The following is a 25,055-nucleotide window of genomic DNA, read 5'->3' on the forward strand; positions in this document are numbered from 1 at the left end:
AAACCTTCAGTTTAATATAGCAAGGAAGTTCAATTATATGCAAATTTACAGTAGGCATGTTCGGTGAATAACAGTTGCTGAAGAGAAAAGATTTTTCTCCAAATAGCAAGAAAAGATATTTTGAAATTCTTCCTTTTAAGGTTTGTTTGGTTTTTTGTTTTGTTTTGCTAAAACAAGCCTTATATATTTGTACAATTTGGGAAAAAAGACTTACGGTGGCTAGAGTGTATAAGTTAGGGAATGTTTTTGTCGGGTACACTGGCCTCATGTAGGGAGAATGTGTGCCACAAGATCCTGAAATAGAATGTCAGACATTAGAACAAGACAAGCAATGAACTCACTTCCTACATGGATATTCATTTCATTCATGTACTGGAAATAATAAAATATAGCTCAAGTGATATGCAAAGAGATCACAAGACACATAACTGTGCAGTTACTGTGGACTTCAATGATGACAGCTGATTACAGAATGGAGGAAAATGTCTTACTTAGCTTTTCAATGTTGGGCATGACCTTGCTCCCTTTCTTCATGTATGATGCACGGAAACCATCCACTGAGAAGATGATTAACGGAGGGCGAGTAAACCTGCAAAAGGAAACAGCCACTTTAGGGAGAGATATAGAATGCCTGTCTCGAAGACAGGCAGGGGGTGGGGGACGAGAGAGTTGGGGGGCACTGGTGGTGGGAAGGTTGCACTGGGGAAGGGAGCTGTTCATTTTTATAACAGAAACCCAACTAACTACAAACATGTTTGTAATCATGGTGCTTAAATATATTATTTTTAAAAAGAAAGAAAAGAAAGAAAACAGCTACTTCAGCAGCAATATGGCCACAGTTTTCTGGCATTTCCAATAGCCCAACATGCTAAGACCAATTTTCATGTGAGGTTATGTTTACAAGCCTGGATTTCCAGCTACATCACATCTATGGCAACTGGAATCAAGAGTTAAATGATTGGGGCCGAAGTGATAGCATAGCGGCATGGGCGTTTGCCTTGAACGCAGCTAAATCCAGGATGAACCTGGGTTTGATCCCCGGCGTCCCCTATGGTCCCCCAAGCCAGAAGCGATTTCTGAGCTCATAGTCAGGAGTAACCCCTGAGCGCCACTGCCAGGTGTGCCCCCCCCCCAAAAAAAAAGTTAAATGATTGAAGTTAAAACAGAACTCCAGATTTCCTTCATGTCATCTTCCATAGCTGTCCCTCAGGTTGTTAACGACTTTTTACAACATGCAAAACCAACAAATAGTGGACTAGAGATAAATACTCTCTAGAGCTAGCCTAGAGTATATAACATTCTTTGCCCATGGTAAGGAAACTCTTACTAATTATCTAAAACCCAGATCAAGAGCTTGGTATGTGGCTCAAGAGGTAAGTACAGGCCCTACATGTGTAAGATCCTGAGTTCAGCCCTCACTCTTGGGTATGGGCCTCAGGAGAGCTTCAGATAAATAAAATCTAGTGAAATGCAATCCAATTGAACATTTTCTCTTCTATAAAATTAACTTTTTTTTTTTTTGGTTTTTGGGTCACACCCAGCAATGCTGAGGGGTTACTAGTGTCTCTGCATTCAGAAATTGCTCCTGGCAGGCAGGGGGACCATATGGGATGCCAGAGATCAAACCCAGGTTCGTCCCAGGTCAGCAGCATAGGAGGCAAACACCTTACTATTGTGCTATCATTCTGGTCCTTAATGTTAGCTTCTAATGTGTCTGAATGCTTTTATGGTATTAATTTATGCATTTTTATTATTCATGTATATATAACATATATCATATTCTGTCAAAATGTTTTTATTCCTCTATAATGTCTTTATTTCTTATTGTGTTTTTTTTATTTTGGTTTTCTTGAGGGTTTTTTTGGGGGTCACACCTGGCAGTGGCGCTCAGGGATTACTCCTGGCTCTGAGCTCAAATGTCACTCTTGGCAGGCTCAGGGGACCATATGGGATGCCAGAATCAGACCCAGATCTGTCCTGAGTCAGCCTCGTGCATGGCAAACTCCGTTTAACTGCGTTATCACTCCAGCCCAAATGTTGTTATTTCTTAATAATTTCAAAAAATAGTCTGTATCTTTCTAATTTGTGGGTCCATTGTAAGGCTTGGGAAAATATTTATCCAGTACATTAATGAATAAAAGAATGGCTATGGGGGCCAGAGTAGTAGAGTATTTTTGCCTTGCATGCAACCAACCCAGGACAGAGCTCAGAGCCAGAAGAAATCCCTGAGCGCTTCTGGGTGTGGCCCAAAAACCAAAAAAAGAGAATAGCTATGAAATGAACAATGGTAAAAAAAAAAAAAAGAAAAAGAAAAAGAAAACTCCTGGTGCCGGAGAGGTGGCACTAGAGGTAAGGTGTCTGCCTTGCAAGCACTAGTCAAGGAAGGACCGCGGTTCGATCCCCCGGCGTCCCATATGGTCCCCCCAAGCCAGGGGCAATTTCTGAGCACTTAGCCATTAGTAACCCCTGAGCATCAAACAGGTGTGGCCCAAAACAAAACAAAACAAAACAAACAAAAAACCTCCTGTCACTAGGACTAAACACAAAAATATTTTTAAAAGTTAATTATAAAATAGGGGCTGGAGAGATAGCAGAGGTAGGGTGTTTGCTTTGCATGCAGCCAACCCAGAATGGACCGTGGTTTGAATTCAAGTCTGCCAGGAGCGATTTCTGAGTGCAGAGCCAGGAGTAACCCCTGAGTGCTGCTGGGTGTGACCCAACCCCCCCCAAAAGTTGATTATAAAATAATTTCAAAAATAATTTAAGTTATTAAAGACATCCTCCCAAAAGTCTATCAATAAAGAATTAGGCTATCTAACCTGGAAGGTTCTGATTGAATAGGCCCTTTATTCCACTCCAACAAAGAATATTTCAATCACTTAAAAAAATTAAAATGTGTACCAATTTGAGGGGGAGAAAAAAAATTTAAAAAAATGTGTACCAATTTACTCTTACAGATTAAATTAAATCAATATGGGGCCTGAAAGATAGCACAGCAGTAGGGTGTTTGCCTTGCATACAGCCAACCCAGGACGGACCGAGGTTCGGTTCCTGGCATCCCATATGGTCCCCTGAGCCTGCCAGGAGCAATTTTGATTTCTGAGTTCAGAGCCTGGAGTAACCCCTGAGTACAACTGAGTGTGATCCAAAAACCAGAGGGAAAAATAGTCATTATGAAAAGCACTTAGAATAAAACTACCTATACCTATACCAAAGTCCATTGTCATCATTTCTATTTATTTTTATTTGGGAGAGGGGGTATCATGCAGCTGTACTTAAGGCTTACTTCTGCCTCTATGCTCTGAAGTCTCTCCCTTATGGGGCTCCAGGAACCATAAAGGCATTGAACATGTGTGCTGTACTCTTATCTCTGACCTATGTTTAAAGAGGATTTCTACTGCATGGATTTTTTGTTTGTTTCGGCCTTTTGGGGTCTATCTGACAATAAATGCTCAAGGATTACTCTCCTGGCAGTGCACTGGGGACCATATGGGATGCCGGGGATCCAATCTGAGTTGAAATGTGCAAAGCAAACACCCTACTATCACTCCTGCCCCAAAATATTATTGAATATATTTTAAAGAGGCAAAGACTACCAAATTATTCAATATATTTTAAAAAGATAAAGACTACTGCTGTCCAATTCTGAAATTACAAAGAACTTCTAGTTGTCCATGAATGTTGAAAAGAAGGTCAAAGGGACAATATTTCAATATTTGGATTTTGTGTACTGGACTGCACTACACAAAAATACACTTGAACCAGTTCTTTTTCATCCAGGCATTTTAAGGGTCTGTAAATTTTCAACCATTTCCTGGAAGGAGTAATCAGTGCCTTATGCCCGTCATACTTAAGCTGTAGGATATCTCTCAGATTTGGCTATACCCCAGGCAATGCAGTACTTTAGTGGTTTGTTAAGTTTCTGCAACATCTGGTAGAAGTTACCATCTTGGATGATATTTTTGACAAGTTCTATAGCACCCCCACCTCTCTCCTCCATAAAGGACAAAACAACACTCCAGGGAGAAAATATTGGGGGAAAAAAAAAAAACCTCACTGCCAGAAATGTTTCTTTCCTTGTCTGTGATAGACTGTAAAATCTTTAACTAAGTTGGAATGCAGGGAATATTCTGTCTCTGATATATGCAGAGTTGATGTGTGTGGGTGGGAGAACATTTCACTACTTCAAGATGTACATTCTAGCTTTTTTGTGTTGATTTCATTTGGTTTTGGGTTTTGGACCACACCCAGCAGTGTTCAGGGCTTACTCTTGGGCTACTCCTGGGGTCCCGGGGATCAAACTTGGGTCAGCAATGTGCAAGACAAATGTCCTACCTTCTGCACTATGACTCCAGACCTATACATTCTAGCTTTGGTGGGTTTATTTGTTTGTTTGTTTGGGTTTTATTTGTTTGTTTTGGGGGTCACATCTGGTAGCACTCAGAGGTTACTCCTCCTGGCTTTGTGCTCAGAAATCTCTCTTGGCAGGTTCAGGAGACCATATGGGATGCCAAGGATTGATACCAGGTCCGTCTCCAGTTGGCCACATTCAAGGCAAACACCCTACCATTGTGCTATCACTCCGGCCCACATTCTAGCTTTTGAATGACAAATTACTTGTATGTACTCATAGGTTTGCCTGTATAAAAGGAGTTTCTTTTTTTTTTTAATATATTTTTATTTAAGTCACACGATTATAGTTGGGTTACAGTCACAAACTTATCCATGACTTTTAACCGTTACTTGTCCATTATTTAACCATTATCTGTTCCCAGTTATATTTCATCCACTCATCCATTCATATATGAAACTTTATACATACAACATACAACATACTTACCCAGCAGGACATTCTGGCGTCTTAATTTCCTCACATTCATCATCTACCCAATGTGACTCTCCTTTAAAGAAAAAGGTGTAGATGGATTGTCAATATGAATTTTCAATGCCACCAAAACCTTGTAGAGCACAATTCCAACATCTGCCTTCTTGGATTCTGATTATTTATCAGACATCATTTTAAAAAAATTCTAAAATGAGAGCCTGTGTCTGGCTTGGCTTCTTAAGAATAACCATGTATGATAGGAAAGCAGAAGTTAGTAACCCTAAGTGGTGTTTATGTAAGTCTTTCGCGTCTAAATGGTTTCAGATAAAAACACGAAAGCCGGGCCCAGAGAGATAGTATAGCAGCATTTGCCTTGCCGATCCAGGACCAAAGGTGGTTGGTTCGAATCCCGGTGTCCCATATGGTCCCCTGTGCCTGCCAGGAGCTATTTCTGAGCAGATGGCCAGAAGTAACCCCTGAGCACCACCGGGTGTGGCCCAAAAAAACAAAACAAAAAAAAAAAAAAACAACCACGAAAGCCATCAGTGAGTAAAATTTCATGTTTATTTCTGTCGTTAGAAGGAACATTCTTTTCTCTGCCACTAAACAGCTAAAAGTCATAGAGAGCATGGCACAACTTCACCTTGGTTAGTGAAAAGATTTAGACTGTCTAGAGGTGATAGTTGGAAGACTGTAATAAGAGGTTATTTACTATGGGGTCAATGCACAGTTCTTGAATTTAGGAATAAAAGGAAATAGATCTTTCACTTTTATTTTGCCATCAAGATCTGAGAGCAAAAACCTACATCTTTTCTGAGTTAGCCCCACTAAAAAACAGAGAGCAGAAAAGAACTCATATAAAATGAGACTTCTGCTGAAAAGAACAAAATCATAAAAATAAAACAATGCTGGGGCCAGAGAGATAGCACAGTGGTAGGGTGTTTGCATTGCATTCAAAAGTACGGTGGTTGGAATCCCAGCATCCCATATGATCCTGAGCCTGCCAGGGACAATTTCTGAGCATAGTGCCAGGATTAGCTCCTGAGCGCGGCCAGGTGTGACCCCCCCCAAAAAAAATAAAAAAAAAAAAACATTGCCATAAATTGTTCTAAGACAAACAAAAATTACAAGTTTTAAACATAGTATATAGCATTTGTGATCAACACCCTAGAGAAATTGCCCCAAATATAGAGCATTTTAAAAAATATCCTTCTTGGGGCTGGAGAGATAGCACAACAGTAAGGCGTTTGCCTTGCATGCAGCCAATCCAGGATGGATGGTGGTTCAAATTCCGGCATCTGATATGGTCTCCCATGCCTGCCAGGAGCTATTTCTGAGTGCAGAGCCAGGAGTAATCCCTGAGCACCTCTGGGTGTGACCCAAAAGCCAAACAAAACAAAACCCAAAAATACTACCACAAAATCATTAAGAATTTTTGTTAAGATTTTATAGAAAATGTAAATTTTGAAATATGTCTTAAGTTGTGGCAAGATGGGATTAGACTCGTCCTGAGATTGGAAAATTTTGACTTATACACAATTATTGTCATTGTTAATAAAACATATAGTTGAGAAGTAAGCAGAATTTATTTAAATTTCCCTTTCATTTCCATTTCCATGTGTTAAAATTACCAATAACCCACAAATAGTATAAGAAGAAAAATTATAACTTTTAGATATTATTGATTATAGAATAATGAACCATTGGCTTTGGTGATTTAAAATTGGAAATATAGTTCTGGTACGTGTCCTGAGTGTGTGAGTGTGGTATGTGAGGTAAATCTTATGATTTTAAAGACTTCACATAGATTTTTGTTTTCATTTTTTATTTTGGTTTTGTGCCACACCCTGTGGTGCTCAGGGGTTACTCCTGGTTCTACACACAGAAATCAGTCCTGGAAGGCTTGGGGGACCATATGGGATGCTGGGGATAAACCCAGGTCTGTCCCAGATTGCTACATGCAAGGTAAAAACACCCTATCACTATGCAATCACTCTGGCCATAAAACTTTACATAGTTTTAACAGTTAGATTTTTATTAACTAGGGATAGGTTTTTGTTTTGTTTTGTTTTTGGCTTTTTTTGCTTTTGTTTTGGGGGCATATCTGGCTGTGTTTGGGGGCCACTCTGAACTCGTTTGGGGGAAGTTTTCCTGCAGTACTTGGGCATGTGGTGCCAAAGATCGAACCCAGGCCTCCTGTTTGCAATGTAAGTCATCCAGCTTATTGAACTACTTTATCTGAAATATCTATATATGAACTGCAACATCTCTATATTTGGGGGGGGCACACTCGGAGGTGCTCAGAATTCACTCCTGACCCTGTGCTCAGGTTCAGTCCTAATGTGGCTCAAGGGACAATATGTCCTATCAGTGATCAAACGTGGGTTAGCCAGGTGCAAGGTAAGTGTCCTACCATGTGTTTTATCACTCTGGTCCATTAAGAGGGACATTTTTATTTATATTTTGTTTATCAAATTTTGGTTACAAACATGTTTGGAGTTGGGTTTCAGTCATAAAAAAAGAACACCTCCCTTCACCAGTGCAACCTTCCTGCTACCAATGCTCCCCCATCAATGCCCTCCCACCCCCACCTATCTTTGAGACAGGCATTCTATTTTTCTCAATAACATCGTCATGATAGTTGTTAGTGTAGTTTAAGAGGGACTTTTTGTTTGGTTTTGGTTTTGGGTCACACCTGACAGTGCTCAGGGTTTACTCCTGGCCCTACCGCTCTGCCCATCTTAATGGTTTTATGATAGATGAAATCTAGGCTGCAACCACCAAACTTTGTAACATACCCACCAAGGAGTCAGACAGGGGTTAGGTGCAGTATGAGTGATGGAGCCTGGGAGCACTGGTGATGGGAGCTGACAATAGTAGTGAGATTGGTGTTGAAATATAATATGCCTAAATATCAACTGTCAATAACTTTATAAACTTTATAATTTTAAAAGAAACGTTTTTAAATATATAAAAATAATTTTTAAATATTTCATATAGAGACAAAAAGGACTAACAAGTGACTTATGAACCTCATTTAAAGATTCTTAGATCTTTTCATTATCTACTATAAGTGCATACCATGGCAACTTAAACTCTTTTGAGCTTGAAGCGTAAAAAAACTGTATGCTCAGCTGTGTTCAGTAGTTACTACTGGCTCTGTGCTGAAAAATTACTCCTGGCAGGTTCAGGGGACCATATGGAATGCCAGAGATTGAATTCGGTCAGCCAAGTGCAAGGCAAACATTCTACCCACTGTGCTATCGCTCCAGCCCCATCTTTCCTATTTTTATTAGTCTTAACATTTTATTATTTTTGTGGAATCATACTGTCATAATCTACAATCATTCAGGGAAGCACACAGATATATTCATGTATGTATATTCATGTTGGTACCTGATAACTGTTCCCAAATCTAGCCACTCTAGTTCTAGATGCTCAATAGTGACTAGTTTAACCTTAGCATTGCCCGGGTATAAAAGTCATCCATAGTGGAACAGGAACAGGACAAAGTGAGTCTACACTTGAAACTATGTCCCCATTTGCTTTACTCCCACCTACTTCCTTATCCTGCACCCCTGGTTTACCTACAGAGCACTCCCTCAGTAAGATGCCACATACAAAACCCCTACCTCAAGCTCTAGGCTTTTAGAAAACCAGTCCTTAGGCAAAGACAGTGCATTCTTCATTGGGGCTGGAGAAATAGCACAGTGGGTGAGGCATTTGACTTGCATGTGGCCAACAGGGGTTCAAACCCTAACATTCCATATGATCCCCCACACCTGCCAGGAGTGATTTCTAAGCACAGAGCCAGGAATAACCCTTGAGCACCACCAGCTGTGTCCAAAAAAAAAAAAAAAAGCTTCTTCATTAAAACAGCCCTAGTGAATTATAGGCTGGGTACAGGAGGGTAATCTCTTTATTCCAGATCAGCAAACTTTAGGGGAGCAAAGCTAAGAAAGAAGTATGAAACATCTAGGGCCAGAGCAATAGCACAGCAGCAGGGTGTTTGCCTTGCACATGGCCAACACAGGACAGACACAGGTTCAAATCCCAGCATCCCATATGGTCCCTCATGCCTGCCAGGAGCAATTTCTGAACACAGAGCCAGGAGTAACCCCTGAGCCCTCCTGGGTGTGGCCCAAAAACAGAAAGAAAGAAAGAAAGAAAGAAAGAAAGAAAGAAAGAAAGAAAGAAAGAAAGAAAGAAAGAAAGAAAGAAAGAAAGAAAGAAAGAAAGAAAGAAAGAAAGAAAGAAAGAAAGAAAGAAAGAAAGAAAGAAAGAGAGAGAGAGAGAGAGAGAGAGAGAGAGAGAAAGAAAGAAAGAAAGAAAGAAGAAGAGAGAGAGAAAGAGAGAGAGAGAGAGAGAGAGAGAAAGAAAGAAAGAAAGAAAGAAAGAAAGAAAGAAAGAAAGAAAGAAAGAAGAAGAAAGAAAGAAAGAAAGAAAGAAAAGAAAGAAAAGAAAGAAAGAAAGAAAGAAAGAAAGAAAGAAAGAAAGAAAGAAAGAAAGAAAGAAAGAAAGAAAGAAAGAAAAAGAAGTATGAGACATTAGAAAGCAGAACACAATTCCTAAACCTATATCCAAGGCAGATGTGCCACAACTAAGATCCTCAACACAGTTCCTGACTGTAATCTCATGGAACGAAGGTCAATCCAAAAAAACACAAACCTTTGCAAACCACTTGGTAATTAGTACAGCAATCTCCTCTGGCCAAGCAGTCCTCTGAGCAGTGACAGGCATGATCTTCATTTCTAGCTTCTCCACATCTGTCCTTTGTGCACTCCCAGCCACCAGCTGAAATCAGCACAATGAAAAACGTTCATTGTTTCTCAAAAACCAAATAAAAGAGGCACGATCACTTATAATTGCTGCCCCCCAACGTAGTGAATATCCCACATTATCCCATCAGCTTGTGAAATTAGACTTGGCCTGAAGCTGAGATAACATCTGGATGATATACAAATAGGACAAATTCATAATTTTTCAAATCAGGGTCTAAAGTCAAATGTAACTGTATTCCTTTGGGGAAAATGGAAGACTTATTATTGGTGGACTGCCCTACAGAGCAGTAAAATCAATGGTATCTAAGATTTTTGAAATGGCATCAGTCCTTGTATACATGGCTACTATAACAAACTCTTTGTTTTCTTAAGTAGCTTTATTTAACTCTAATCAGTTTGATTTACTTATCTGGAAGTTCAAGTCCTGAACAGAGAAGAGAATATAAAGGAATATTAAAAATATTCATTTTTTTAACATTAAACAAAATGTGTTTTTACTTACAATGAGAGATCAGAATTATTTTCAAGAAGGCTATTTCTTCACAAACATATTTAATTGAAAGCTCATAGCTCGAGCCCGGAGAGATAGCACAGCGGCGTTTGCCTTGCAAGCAGCCGATCAAGGACCAAAGGTGGTTGGTTCGAATCCCGGTGTCCCATATGGTCCCCCGTGCCTGCCAGGAGCTATTTCTGAACAGACAGCGAGGAGTAACCCCTGAGCACTGCCGGGTGTGGCCCAAAAACCAAAAAAAAAAAAAAAAAGAAAGAAAGCTCATAACTCTACCAAAAAGAGATTACTATTACTACTAGAATAATAATATTTACTTCCAACAAAAGTTTGCTTTTTTTATAAGGCCATTTCTTATGCATCATATTCTAAGCTCTGTGACATAATATGATGTCTCTCGTTTTACCAATATATTTAGTATTTGTCATTATTCCCAGCACAAGCTAGAATATTTATGGGCATTAGTTAAATCTAACTAAAAATTATCATAAAAATTAACACTTAAACTCTTGATTCTTTATGCCTTTTTGTGACAAAATGAATGGTGCTTGTGAAATAAAGAAGTAAAAGATAATTATCAGATATATGTTTTCACTGATATATGAACTAAGAATTACAAAAGTGAATGCACTATCAAGAAGTCCCAAAAACTGGAACCAGAGTAATAGCATGACAGATAGGGAATTTACAAGAAAATTGCAAGTAGACCTAGGTTCCATCTCTGTCACCACTTATGGTCCCCAAACCCACCAGGAATGATTCCTGAGTTCAGAGCCAGGAGTTACTCTTGTGCACAACCAGGTGTGGCCCCAAAACAAAAAACAAAACTAAACTAAACTCAGCATGAGGAGCCGGAGAGATATCATGGAGGTAAGGCATTTGCCTTGCATGCAGAAGGATTGTGGTTCAAATCCTGGCTTCCCGTGTGGTCCCCTGAGCCTGCCAGGAGCGATCTCTGAGCATAGAGCCAGGAGTAACCCCTGAGTACTGCTGGGTATGACCCCCCCCCAAAAAAAAAACCTAAACTCAGCATGAAATGATATGACCATAGGGCAAATAAAGGGAGGCTGAAGGATTGTGAATAGGGTACTTAGGTAGTAGAAAAGCTCTGGTATCTTGACTACTGATCTAGTATTATCTATACACGTAGGTGTTAAGACTAGCCTCAAAAATTACATAATATTATAAATCAATGATAAATTAATAACTTAAAAAAGATTATCAAAGTAATTAGCTATATTACAAATAAAGTAAATTCAGGACTGAGAGATTTTCTTGTTCATTTATTCATTCTATAAATATCTATTTATTATTTATCTCTATTTTACTACTGAAGAGATAGCATGGAGATAGGACATTTGCCTTGCATGCAGAAGGACGGTGGTTTGAATCCCGTCATTCTTATGGTCCTCTGAGCCTGCCAGGAGCAATTTCTGAGCATAGAGCCAGGACTAACCCTGAGTGCTGCCGGCTATGACCCAAAAACTAATATATATATTTTGTAATTTTTTATAATATCCCTCTTCCGTGCCTCATGAGGGTATATTATATATTTTAAGGTCTTTCTTCCTTGTATGCCTGACGTGCAGTAGTTTAGAACTCAGTACCTACTTTGTTTATTCTTTTTATATATATATTTTATTTAAACACCTTGATTACATACATGATTGTGTTTGGGTTTCAGTCATGTAAAGAACACCACCCCTCACCAGTGCAACGTACCCATCACCAATGTCCCAAATCTCCCTCCTCCCCACCTAACCCCCGCCTGTACTCTAGACAGGCTTTCCATTTCCCTCATACATTCTCATTATTAGGACAGTTCAAAATGTAGTTATTTCTCTAACTAAACTCATCCTTGTTTGTGGTCAGCTTCCTGACATGAGCTGTAACTTCTAGCTCTTTTCTCTTTTGTGTCTGAAAATTATTATTGCAAGAATGTCTTTCATTTTTCTTAAAACCCATAGATGAGTGAAGCCATTCTGCGTTTTTCTCTTTCTCTCTCTGACTTAATTCACTCAGCATAATATATTCTGTGTACATCCATGTATAGGAAAATTTCATGACTTCATCTCTCCTGACAGCTGCATAATATTCCATTGTGTATATGTACCACAGTTTCTTTAGCCATTCGTCTGTTGAAGGGCATCTTGGTTGTTTCCAGAGTCTTGCTATGGTAAATAGTGCTGCAATGAATATAGGTGTAAGGAAGGGATTTTTGTATTGTATTTTTGTGATCCTAGGGTATATTCCGAGGAGTGGTATAGCTGGGTGGTATGGGAACTCGATTTCCAGTTTTTGGAGGAATCTCCATATCGCTTTCCATAAAGGTTGAACTAGACAGCATTCCCACCAGCAGTGGATAAGAGTTCCTTTCTCTCCACATCCCTGCCAACAGTTTATTCTCATTCTTTGTGAGGTGTGCCATTCTCTGTGGTGTGAGGTGGTACCTCATAGTTGTTTTGATTTGCATCTCCCTGATGATTAGTGATGTGAAGCATTTTTTCATGTGACTTTTGGCCACTTGGATTTCTTCTTTGTCAAAGTGTCTGTCCATTTCTTCTCCCCATTTTTTGATGGGATTAGATGTTTTATTCTTGTAAATTTCTGTCAGTGCCTTGTATATTCTGGAAATTAGCCTCTTATCTGATGGGTATTGGGTGAATAGTTTCTCCCACTCAGTGGGGGGCTCTTGTATCCTGGGCACTATTTCCTTTGAAGTACAGAAGCTTCTCAGCTTAATATATTCCCATCTGTTAATCTCTGCTATCACTTGCTTGGAGAGTGCAGTTTCCTCTTTGAATATGCCTGTAGTCTCAATGTCCTGGAGTGTTTTGCCTATGTGTTGTTCTATATATCTTATGGTTTTGGGTCTGATATTGAGGTCTTTAAGCCATTTGGATTTTACCTTCGTACATGATGTTAGCTGGGGGTCTAAGTTTAATTTTTTGCAAGTGGCTAGCCAGTTGTGGCAACACCACTTGTTGAAGAGGCTTTCTTTGCTCCATTTAGGATTTCTTGCTCCTTTATCAAACATTAGGTGATTATATGTCTGGGGAACATTTTCTGAGTATTCAAGCCTATTCCACTGATATGAGGGCCTGTCCTTATTCCAATACCATGCTGTTATGATAACTATTGCTTTGTAGTAAAGTTTAAAGTTGGGGAAAGTAATTCCTCCCATATTCTTTTTCCCAATGATTGCTTTAGCTATTCTAGGGTGTTTATTGTTCCAAACTAATTTCAAAAGTGCCTGATCCACTTTTTTGAAGAATGTCATGGGTATCTTTAGAGGGATCGCATTAAATCTGTATAATGCCTTGGGGAGTATTGCCATTTTGATTAGGTTAATACTGCCAATCCATGAGCAGGATATGTGTTTCCATTTCCGCGTGTCCTCTCTTATTTCTTGGAACAGAGTTTTATAGTTTTCCTTGTATAGGTCCTTCACATTTTTAGTCAAGTCGATTCCAAGATATTTGAATTTGTGTGGCACTATTGTGAATGGAGTTGTTTTCTTAATGTCCATTTCTTCCTTATTACTACTGGTGTATAGAAAGGCCATTGATTTTTGTGTTAATTTTGTAGCCTGCCACCTTGCTATGAGTCTATTGTTTCTAGAAGCTTTTTGGTAGAGTCTTTAGGGTTTTCTAAGTAGAGTATCATGTCATCTGCAAACAGTGAGAGCCTGACTTCTTCCTTTCCTATCTGGATTCCCTTGATATCTTTTTCTTGCCTAATTGCTATAGCAAGTACTTCCAGTGCTATGTTGAATAGGAGTGGTGAGAGAGGACAGCCTTGTCTTGTGCCAGAATTTAGAGGGAAGGCTTTTAGTTTTTCTCCATTGAGGATAATATTTGCCACTGGCTTGTGGTAGATGGCCTTAACTATATTGAGAAAGGTTCCTTCCATTCCCATCTTGCTGAGAGTTTTGATCAAGAGTGGGTGTTGGACCTTATCAAATGCTTTCTCTGCATCTATTGATATGATCATGTCGTTTTATTTTTCTTGTTATTGATGTTGTGTATTATGTTGATAGATTTACGGATGTTAAACCATCCTTGCATTCCTGGGATGAAACCTACTTGATCGAAGTGGATGATCTTCTTAATGAGGCATTGAATCCTATTTGCCAGGATTTTGTTGAGGATCTTTGCATCTGTATTCATCAGCGATATTGGTCTGTAATTTTCTTTTTTGGTAGCGTCTCTGTCTGGTTTAGGTATCAAGGTGATGTTGGCTACATAAAAGCTATTTGGAAGTGTTTCTGTTTGTTCAATTTCATGAAAGAGTCTTGCCAGGATTGGTAGTAGTTCCTCTTGGAAAGTTTGAAAGAATTCATTAGTGAATCCATCTGGGCCTGGGCTCTTGTTTTTGGGCAGACATTTGATTACCGTTTTAATTTCATCAATGGTGATTGGGGGTGTTTACATCCTCTTCCTTCAACTTTGGAAGATTATAAGAGTCCAAGAATTTATCCATTTCTTCCAGGTTCTCATTTTTAGTGGCGTAGAGTTTCTCAAAGTAGTTTCTGATTACCCTTTGAATCTCTGTCATATCAGTAGTGATCTCTCCTTTTTCATTCCTAATACGAGTTATCAAGTTTCTCTCTCTCTCTTTCTTTCTTAGTTTTACCAGTGGTCTATCAATCTTGTTTATTTTTTCAAAGAATCAACTGCTTTCGTTGATCTTTCGGATTGTTTTTTGGGTTTTCACTTTGTTGATTTCTGCTCTCAGCTTTGTTATTTCCTTCTGTCTCCCTATTTTTGGGTCCTTTTGTTGAGCACTTTCTAGTTCTATTAGCTGTGTCATTAAGCTATTTAAGTATGCCCCTTCTTCTTTCCTGATGTGTGCTTGCAAAGCTATAAATTTTCCTCTCAGTACTGCTTTTGCTGTGTCCCATAAGTTCTGATAGTTTGTGTCTTTATTGTCATTTGTTTCCAGGAACCTTTTGATTTCCTCCTTGATTTCATCTCAGACCCACTGGAAATTCAGTATGAGGCTGTTTAACTTCCAGGTGTTAAAGTTTTTCTTCTGTGTCCCTTTGGAATTCACAAATAATTTCAGAGCTTGTGGTCAGCGAAGGTAGTCTGCAAATTTTCTATCCTCTTGATATTATGGAGGTATGTTTTATGTGCCAGCATGTAGTCTATCCTGGAAAATGTCCCATGTACATTGGAGAAGAATGTGTATACAGGTTTCTGGGGATGGAGTGTCCTATATATATCCACTAGGCCTCTTTTTCCATTTCTCTTTTCAGGTCTAGTATATTCTTGTTGGGTTTCAGTCTGGTTGACCTATCCAGTGTTGACAAAGCCGTGTTGAGGTCCCCCACAATTATTGTGTTGTTATTGATATTATTTTTCAGATTTGTCAACAATTGTATTAAATATTTTGCTGGCCCCTCATTCAGTGCATATACGTTTAGGAGAGTTATTTCTTCCTGCTCTACATACCCCTTGATTAATATAAAATGTCCATCTTTGTCCCTTACAAGCTTCCTGAGTATAAAGTTTGCATTATCTGATATTAGTATGGCCACTCCAGCTTTTTTATGGGTGTTGTTTGCTTGGATAATTTTTCTCCAGCCTTTTATTTTGAGTCTATGTTTGTTCTGACTATTCAGGTGCGTTTCTTGTAGGCAGCAGAAGGTTGGATTGAGTTTTTTGATCCATTTAGCCACTCTGTGTCTCTTAACTCGTGCATTTATCCATTGATGTTGAGAGAAAGAATTGTCCTGGGATTTAATGCCATCTTTATATCAAAATTTGGTGTGTCTTTTTGTTAGTCTTGTCTTAAATTCGGTCTTTCAGTTTTTCTCTTAAGACTGGTTTTGAGTCTATAAAGTTTCTGAGCTGTTTTTTTCTGTGAAACCATGTATTCTTCTGTCAAACTGGAAAGTGAGTTTTGCTGGGTACAGTATTCTAGGTGAAGCATTCATTTCATTCAGTCTTGTCACAATATCCCATCACTGCTTTCTGGCCTTGAGTGTTTCTGGTGACAGGTGTGCTGTAAATCTCAAGGATGCTTGTTTGAATGTAATTTCTCCTTTTGATCTTGCTGTTTTCAGAATTCTGTCTCTATCTGTGGGATTCGTCATTGTGACTAGGATGTGTCTTTGGGTATTTTTTCTGGGGTCTCTTTTGGTTGGTACTCTTCGAGCATGCAGGATTTGATCACATATATTCTTTAGCTCTGGAAGTATCTCTTTAATGATGTTCTTGACCGTTGATTCTTCCTAGAAATTTTCTTCCTGGGTCTCTGGGACTCCGATGATTCTTAAGTTGTTTCTATTGTGCTTATCATAGACTTCTATTTTCATCTCTTCCCATTCTTTGACTAATTTTTCCATTGTCTGTTCATTTGCTTTAAGTTTTTTTTCCAATCTCTCCCGCTGTATGGAATTGTTATTTATCTCATCTTCCGCAGCACCAAGTCTATTCTCAGCTTCTGATATCCTGTCCCAGAGCTTATCCATTTTGTCATTCACTTCATTTACTGACTTTTTCAGGCCTGTTAGTTGACATGTTATTTCAGTTTGGAGTTTTGTGATTTCTGTCTTCATATTTTCTTGGTTCTTATTAGTGTTCTGTTCAACTCGATCCATGTTTTCTTTGAGTTTGTTGAGCATCTTCCATATTGCTAGTCTAAAGTCCTTATCTGAGAGGTTGATTAGTTGGTTGGTCATTATCTGGTCATCAGAATTGTCATCTTCATTCTCTATGTCTGATGCTGGCCTGCATTTTTTCCCCATTGTCACACTTTTATTTGGGTTTTTCTACGTGTTGTGGTGGTATTCATTGGCTAAATGATGCAGGCAGCCACACTCCTCTGGCTCCGCCCTTTCTAGATAGATTGATTTGCCTCCAAGGGAGGGGAGTCCTCCGTGGATGAAGCCTCACATAGGATCAAATCTTAGGCCCGAGCGCGCAGCAGAGAAACAATCAGGAGAGAAATGCTGGGCTTCAGTGATTCAGCACAGTTCTTAGTGTGATTTTTTCTTCTTGTTGCGATGGTGTTCTTTTCTTAGAAAGAGCGCACGGCCGCATAGCGAAGCGGAGCCTCTTTTCGGCCCACTCCCAAGAGGTTCATGCAACAGGACAGTAGACAGACACACACAGGCAGCACTCATAATTTTTCACAGTCGGGCCCCACTGGGCAGGCGTAGTTTAATATATATTTTTTGATTCATATGTATATATGACCCAAAAACCAATATATATAGATTACATATATATATGAAAAATCACGATATATTATATATTATGATTTTTTATGTTCTAGAGACAATCATAAAGATGAATGGCCAAGTCCTATCTTGGAGGTCACTGCTCAAATGAGACAAACAGACCCTAGACAAACCAGTACCTGAGACTAGACTGTGCAGCTTGAGTTAAGTGCTATGAAGAAAACTCAGCTGGGAAATAGCAACAAGGTAGGCAGGAAGGGCAACTTAGAGTGGAATGGTGAAAAGAAACCAATATAAAGCCTTCTGGAGCTGAAGGACACTTCAGATCTTTGCCTCCTAAAATGTGTCATAAGTGGGAGGCGATGGTTCTAGAAAGCATTATTGCTCTCAGAAAAGCTCAACCAGGAGATACTATTGTTGGTGAATAAAGGGATAAAGAAATAATGTTGCCATACTTGAAAAGTACCTACAAATAGTTTCATTTCCATTTTTAGAATTACTTCTGCATTGTAATTCCAAGCATTTGATATGGCAGTCATTTCTAGAGCCTTCTATTCCTAAACTGATTAAGTGCTTAGAAATCTTTTTTCTAGAACTTACTATTTTTGTTTATTTGTTTTTTGGGGTCACACCCATCAGCACTCAAGGGTTGCTTCTGGCTTTACACTCAGAAATCGCTCCTGGCAGGCTCGAGGACCATATAAGATGCCGGGATTTGAACCACCATCCTTCCGCATGCAAGGCAAATGTCTTACCTCCATGCCATCTCTCCGGCCCCTAGAACTACTATTTCTAATGGTTATTGAGTCTCCAAAATTACTGGGACTGATAGCAATTTAGAGGTGGTTTGTTCTTTGTTTTGTTTTGTTTTTATTTATGAAAAGTGCTGCTTACTAATATACTTTTATTTCTTTCCTAATTCCATAAATAAACCCTTTGATTACAAAAGACCATCACTACCAGATATGAAGCTCACCCACTCACCCCCTCACCCCCCAACAATAACAAATATCACTAGAAGGAAACTACCTTTCTAAAGGAACTACTGACTTCATTAAGGATCAAATGAAAAAACATAGAATTTGGGGACCAGAAAGATGGGATTAAAGGGCTGGAATGCATGCTTTATATGCAAGAGTCCCACGGTCAGTTCCCAACACAGCCTGGTTCCCTGGGCACTGAGCCAGGCTCAGCACTTACCATGTGTGTTCCAATAACCAAAGCCAAACAACAAATGTACAATCAAGGTTCAGCTGACCTACATGCCAAGTCAGAGTTAGTCCACTATATAATTTTCAAAGCAAATGTCTGAATAAACAAAAATAATTTAACCTTACTGAGTGATATAATGATGACTTATTATAATCAAAGAGAAACGAACTGGGTGGACAGTGCCTTGCACGCAACAAACCTGGCTTCATTCCCCAGCATCCCATATATGTATCCTGACCCCGTCCAGGAATGAACCCTGCACAAAGAGCCAACAGAAAGCCCTGAGCATTGCCAGGTGTAGCCTATTAGACAAAATAAAAAAATATATAGAAAAAGGATTATGATTGTTATGATTGTGTTGTGAATGTGTGTGAGAGTGAGAGAAGGTGTGAGAGAGAAAGAGAAAGAGAGAGAGAAAGAGAAAGAGAGAGAAATCAAAACTAGGCCTCATGCAAAGTATGTACAGCCCCAATGGACCATATCCCTGGTGTCCAGTAAAAAATTCTAAGTCTGAGAATCAAAAGAGTTGAATTGGCATGTCAAGGAGAAGATACCCAAGTAGAAACACAAAATGCTATGAAGTTTTACAGTGCTGAGCAAACTCAGACTGCTCATTTGAAATAATATTTTAGAACCAAAGAACTCTGCTGGAACATCTGTTCTAGTCATCTATTTTGTCCACAGGTTTTCTGCACTCAAGTCTGCAGACCAACAACTAACCCTGGCAGAAACTACAAAAAAAGTGACAAAAAAAATGGCTTGGGGAAACAATAATATGCCAAAACAGTTGAATGAAATTTTTCTTAAAAGGGAAGAGGGTCCAAGGAGAACAAACTTCCAAGAGAGTAGATGTTGTTTTTTACAAAAATTACCGGCTATTTCTTTAGTATCTAATGATCTAAGTAGTTTTTAAAAATTCACCCAACAATAGGGCCAGAGCAGTGGCACAAGTCATAGGGCGCTTGCCTTCCAAGCACTAACCTAGGATAGACTGCAGTTCAATCCCCTAGCATCCCATATGGTCCCCTAAGCAAGGAGCAATTTCTGAGCGAATAGCTAGGAGTAACCCCTGAGCAAAAAAATTCACCCAACAAGTAATAGTTTATCATGAGAACTATAGTTTCTGTATCTAGTGCTTTTAAGAACAAGATTTAGGGGCCATAGTAATAGCATAGTGGGTTGGGCACTTGCCCTGAGCACAGAGATAGGAGCCCTGAGCACAGCTGGGTGTAGCCCAAAAACAAAAGAAAATAAAAGAAGGGTCTGAAAGACTGTGGAAGAAGATAATAGATGATAGGACCCGAAATAGGGTTCCAAAATAAATTTCCATTGCAGAAATGACATCAGAGTAGATTAAGTCACAGCATAAAATGAAACTGCCTTGTGCGAGCTAGCCTAGGACAGACCGTGGTTCAATTCCCCGGCATCCCATATGGTCCCCCAAGCCAAGAACGATTTCTGAATGCATAGCCAGGAGTAACCCGTGAGTGTCACCAGGTATAGCCGAAAAAACAACAACAACAACAACAACAACAACAAAAAAGATGAAACCAAATAAATACTAGAGACTGGCAAAAGAAAATTGTTTTATTGTATTTATCATTTTGGGTTTGGGGATTACATCCAGATTCGCTCAGGGTTTAAGTTGGGCTCTATATTCAGGGAGCACTCCTGGCAAGGCTTGAGGTACCAAGGATTGAATACAGTTAGTGAAGTATAAGGCCAAGATACTTCATTCTGACCCAGAAAATCAATTTAATAAAACTAATTTTATTAATAAAATAAAATAAAAAACTCAGTGTTAAAAAGATAGTGCAGTGTGTAAGGCACTTGCCCTGCATACAGCTAACCTAGGCTTGAATCCCAATACCCCATGTGGTCCCTAATCACCACCAGTAATGATCCCTAAACAGAAACCAGGAGTAAACAATGAACACCACTGGGTGTGACCTAAAAAACAAGTCTAAACAGTAAAACCAACATAAAATATAAAACTTACTAATACATCTACAATGTACACAATTTCAACCTATGTGCCTTAAGTAATAAGTGTGGGAAGTGACAGATAGGATGGGAAAGGGCACTCAGGAGCAATAATGCTTCACAAACCATTGAGTATATTCATCATATAAATCAAAATTGATCAAAAAACACAATTAAAACCCACAGTTATATTTGGTTACAGCAGGACCCAACACCAAATATACAATAATGTGTGTGTGCTGATGATGGGAGAAGATCTTTACTCCATTTACTTGAATCTAGAAAGGAGTCCAAAAGAACATACCTGTCTTCAAACAGAGCTCATCGAAGTCATGGCAACAACTGCTATAGCTCTTACACAGGTTGTCGCAGCGACAATCTGGGGGTCCATATTCTTGCAGCTCAAAGCATCTGCCCTTGCAAGATTCAGAAGTATTGATCCAGGGGGAGTCTGATAACTCTGCAAAGACACAAAAGGAAAAGAAAATGGGATTGGGCGGTGGGAGATATGGCTATGGAGAGGTGGAGATATGGCTGTGTCATCCAGATGTGGCACACTATGGTGATTTAAAAGGCTCCTGGCTCCATCATTGCTAGCTCTGTCCTCTGGGCAAGCTACAGAACTTCTTGGTGTCTGATTCCTAATCTATAAAATGAGAGGATTAATAAAAGTAACTTGGGAAATTATCATTACTAAATAAAGTCACACAAAACATTTAAGGAGTCAAACAGATAGCCAGAGTGGACAAGGTTGAGTTGAAGCTTTAACTGCCATTTACAGTGATTATTACTGCAGTTCAGAGATAAGTTCTCCATAGATGCCAACATAGAACACTGAGAAATAAGAATTAATTTTCCTGTTTAAAAATTCACAGTTAAAAATGAAGTAATAGGGGCCAGAGAGATATCATGGAGGTAATGCATTTGCCTTGCATGCAGAAGGATGGAGGTTTGAATCCCTGCATCCCATATGGTCCCCTGAGCCTACCAGGAGCGATTTCTGAGCACATAGAGTCAGGAGTAACCCCTGAGTACTGCCAGGGGTGATCCAAAACAAACAAACAAACAAAAAAATGAAGTAATGAGGGGGCTGGAGAGATAGCACAGCAATAGGGTGGTGCCTTGCACACAGCCAACAAAGAAAGGACAGTGGTTCAAATCCCGACATCCCATATGGTCCCCTGAGCCTGCCAGGAGCGATTTCTGAGTGCAGAGCCAGGAGTAACCCCTGAGTGCTGCCAGGTGTGACCCAAAAACCAAAAAAAAAAAAAGTAATGAAATTTGCTTATACATGGGTGGATATGGAAAATATTACGCTAAGTGAAATAAGTTAGAGGGAAAGAGATAGAATAATCACATTCATTTGTGAGATATAAGAAAAATAGTATGGTTATACTGTGACAATAGAGAAGAGGGCCAAGAGGACTATTCCATGGTAGGAAGCTTGCTTGCCACAAATAGCTAGCAAGAAGGGACCTCTATGACAATGAGAATGTCAGAGTGAATGTAAATGATCACTCTGGACAGGAATTGGGTGCTGAAACGAGATAAAGTGATATGCATGATACCCTTCAGTAACAATATTGCAAACTACAGTGTCATAATGGGATTTAAAAAGGGAAGATGGAGAGACAGAAAAAGAAGAAAACTGTCTGCCACAGAGGCAGGCAGGGGGAGAGTACTGGGAGGGAGGGCGGGAGGGAAACCGGGGACATTGGTGGCAGGAAATATGCACTAGTGAAGGGATGGGTATTGGACACTATATGACTGAAACTCAATCATGAACAATTTTGTAACTGTGTATTTCATGGTGATTTAATAAAGACTTTATTTTTTAAAATGGCCAAGGCAAAACTAATCCATAGCTTTCTAAATGACAAACCATTCTGAAGAGCATCCTAAGAACAGTTCAAAGGCTCACTGATTAGAATAAAACGTTCTGAGATTGGAAGAAAATATTTTAAAAATCTCTCAAGGGATAGGAGTAACAGTGCAACAAGTATGGTGTTTGCCATGTGGTTTAATAACCAGGTTTATATATATATAACCTGACATCCCATATATGATCCCCTAAACACTATCAGAGTGATTTCTGAATAAAAAGCCAGAAGTAATCCCTGAACATTGCCAGGTGTGTCTAGAGAGATAATACAGTAAGAAAAGCATTTTCAATGCATTTGGTCAAGCCAGGTTCAATCCCTAGCATCCCAGATAGTCTCCCAAGTCCTGCCAGGAGTGATACCGATGCACAGAGTCAGAAGTAACCCCTAAGCTTCACTTGGTGTGTCTCAATCCCCTAAATAGTTTAGAGTTATATAGGTACAGACCCATAATCTCAGCTCTTCAAAATAAGCCATGATAGAATATCTAAAATTATCATGAATCAAATAACATCTTTAATTATTAAGATGAATTTGTCACCACATTGTGACAAAGAAGCAATATAAGTTCAAAAACTAAATGAAGTATCACTAATCAAAGTATAAAAAGGTATGAAATTGGACACATAAAGCATACAGTCTCATAAATAAATGTTACCTCACTTAATAAAGAAGATATAAATTGCATCTTGCCTTAACTAATCCTTACTGTTTTTTTTAACAATTCTAACACAGTCTAATACATAGTCTCCAATTTTCTAAGACCTGATCACCCTAACTAAGCACTCTGGTTATTGGTTATCTCAAGACTCAATTCATTCAGAAAAACCTGAACTAGCTTATGTTCTTGCCAGTTTAAGAGCCCAGTAAAAATCCATTCTGAGTAACGAAGTTATTAAAGAGACTTGCCGTCCTCTAGTGGATTTGACACTGGAAATCCTTCAAAGGAAATTCAAGATCTACTAACCTTTATTCAGGAAACTATTGGAGACAAATTTTAACCTGGGTGTTGAGAACAAAAATTGGCACTGGGTTCTTCCTAGGCAAATACTGAAATTGCACTGCACTCAGACACTCTGGTTTACTTTCATAGATAGCACCTTCAGATCCTTTGTTGATGTTCTGTAGGAGTTTAAATTTTATTATGATGTAAAGGTTTCCCTAGTCACTTAAATACTACGGTTTGCAAGCTTTGAAAGAGTGATTTGGAATAACTTGTCTCTGTTCCTAATTCATTGTCTGATAGTTATGACTATAAATAAGCAGGCCAAATTTTAAGTATTAACACTTGTGAGTACAACTGTCAAAACCATTCAGGTACTTTTGTAACCTGTTTTGTGAATGTTCTAGCCTGCATCTGCACATAGAAAATGGAGATGCGCAACTATCAACATAGCTAATGACAAGTAAGAAAGATGAACAGCAGACCCCAATCTGGTGGGATACTAACTATACTGACCTTTTTTTACATTAATGATTCTAGTCATTTTATTTTTGCATGAAAATAAGGGTTTCCAGTTTCTTAAGGAAAATAATGTGATTTGGATATCTGGCACTTTTTTTTCCCAGGTATACCAGGTATCTTTTTTTTTTAATTATGAAAACAAAGATGCAAAGAAAGAGGACAAGGTAAAGTTATAGTGGAAGGACAATCACCCATAAATGGAATTCTCAGAAGAAATCCCGTTGCTGATAACCAGGTTATCTTTTTTTTAAATGTTAAACAAATTACAAATCTAGGCTTCTTCATACATATAGTAGAACCACATGTAGATATACCCAACAAAGCATCAGAGATGATCGACAAATGAACTGTCAGACCAATTCACTAATTACTTTTAAAATTCCAGTTTAGGCAAGAAAAACAATTTTCCCAAAGTACGAGCATGAGAATTGACTGTCACTACACCATGCAAAAGAGTACACCAATCAGGGGCCAGAGATATAGCCACAGCGGTAAGGCCTTACAAGCAACTGATCCAGGATGGATGGTGGTTCGAATCCCGGCATCCCATATGTTCGCCTGCCAGGAGTAATTTCTGAGCTCAGAGCTAGGAGTAACACCGTGAGCGCCGGTGTGACCCAAAAACAAACAAACAAACAATAAATAAATAAATAAATAAATAAATAGTACACTAATTAGGAAATTACTAAGGTAAACACCTTTTTCTCCCAAATTGCCTATCCCATATATACAAAAGAGTACAATTATTGGTGAACTATGCTGTTGCCATGTGAATCAGAAGTCATGCTTCATTTGGACAGTCTCAAATCACAATTGCCTGAAAATCAACATGCCACCTCCAACAAATGAAGCACCATTTAACTAGACTTTGTCTCAGAAATAGAAAACAGGTCACGTGCTCAGATTTGTTCCTTTCTGCTAAAGCATCATGTCTTCACCTATGGTGTGGTTTCCTGGCATTGCTCTCTTACCTGTGACTTTTAACCAACATGTTCTCTCCAAAATAATGGGCAATATTCCTTGTCTGTGCAATTTTATTTCATGTTTCCACATGGAAATTACACTACTAAACCCATAAAAAGTATATCAGTATGTCGCATTTATATATTTCTTTTGGTTTATTGTTTTTGAAGGATCCACACATGGCAGTACTCAGGAATTATTCCTGGAGGACTCAGGACATATGGGTTTCCAGGAATTGAACCTAGGTCA

At 39.0% G+C, this 25,055-nt stretch overlaps 1 protein-coding gene across 5 annotated transcripts in view; it reads right to left on the reverse strand.

Annotated features, from left to right (window-relative positions):
* Positions 1–25,055, reverse strand: part of ENPP2 (ectonucleotide pyrophosphatase/phosphodiesterase 2) — a 157,127-nt gene that overhangs the window by 74,096 nt on the left and 57,976 nt on the right. For all 5 annotated transcript variants that reach the window (XM_049773393.1, XM_049773395.1, XM_049773391.1 and 2 more), the window contains exons 3-7: positions 20,803–20,958; positions 9,494–9,619; positions 4,841–4,901; positions 492–589; positions 215–294 (exon numbers count right to left, since the gene is read on the reverse strand). In XM_049773393.1, coding sequence (XP_049629350.1) covers positions 215–294; positions 492–589; positions 4,841–4,901; positions 9,494–9,619; positions 20,803–20,958 — 521 coding nt within the window. The remainder of the gene's footprint in view (positions 1–214; positions 295–491; positions 590–4,840; positions 4,902–9,493; positions 9,620–20,802; positions 20,959–25,055) is intronic.

The sequence above is a fragment of the Suncus etruscus genome, chromosome 5 (genome assembly GCF_024139225.1).
Source record: "Suncus etruscus isolate mSunEtr1 chromosome 5, mSunEtr1.pri.cur, whole genome shotgun sequence".
Classification (NCBI taxonomy): Eukaryota; Metazoa; Chordata; class Mammalia; order Eulipotyphla; family Soricidae; genus Suncus; species Suncus etruscus.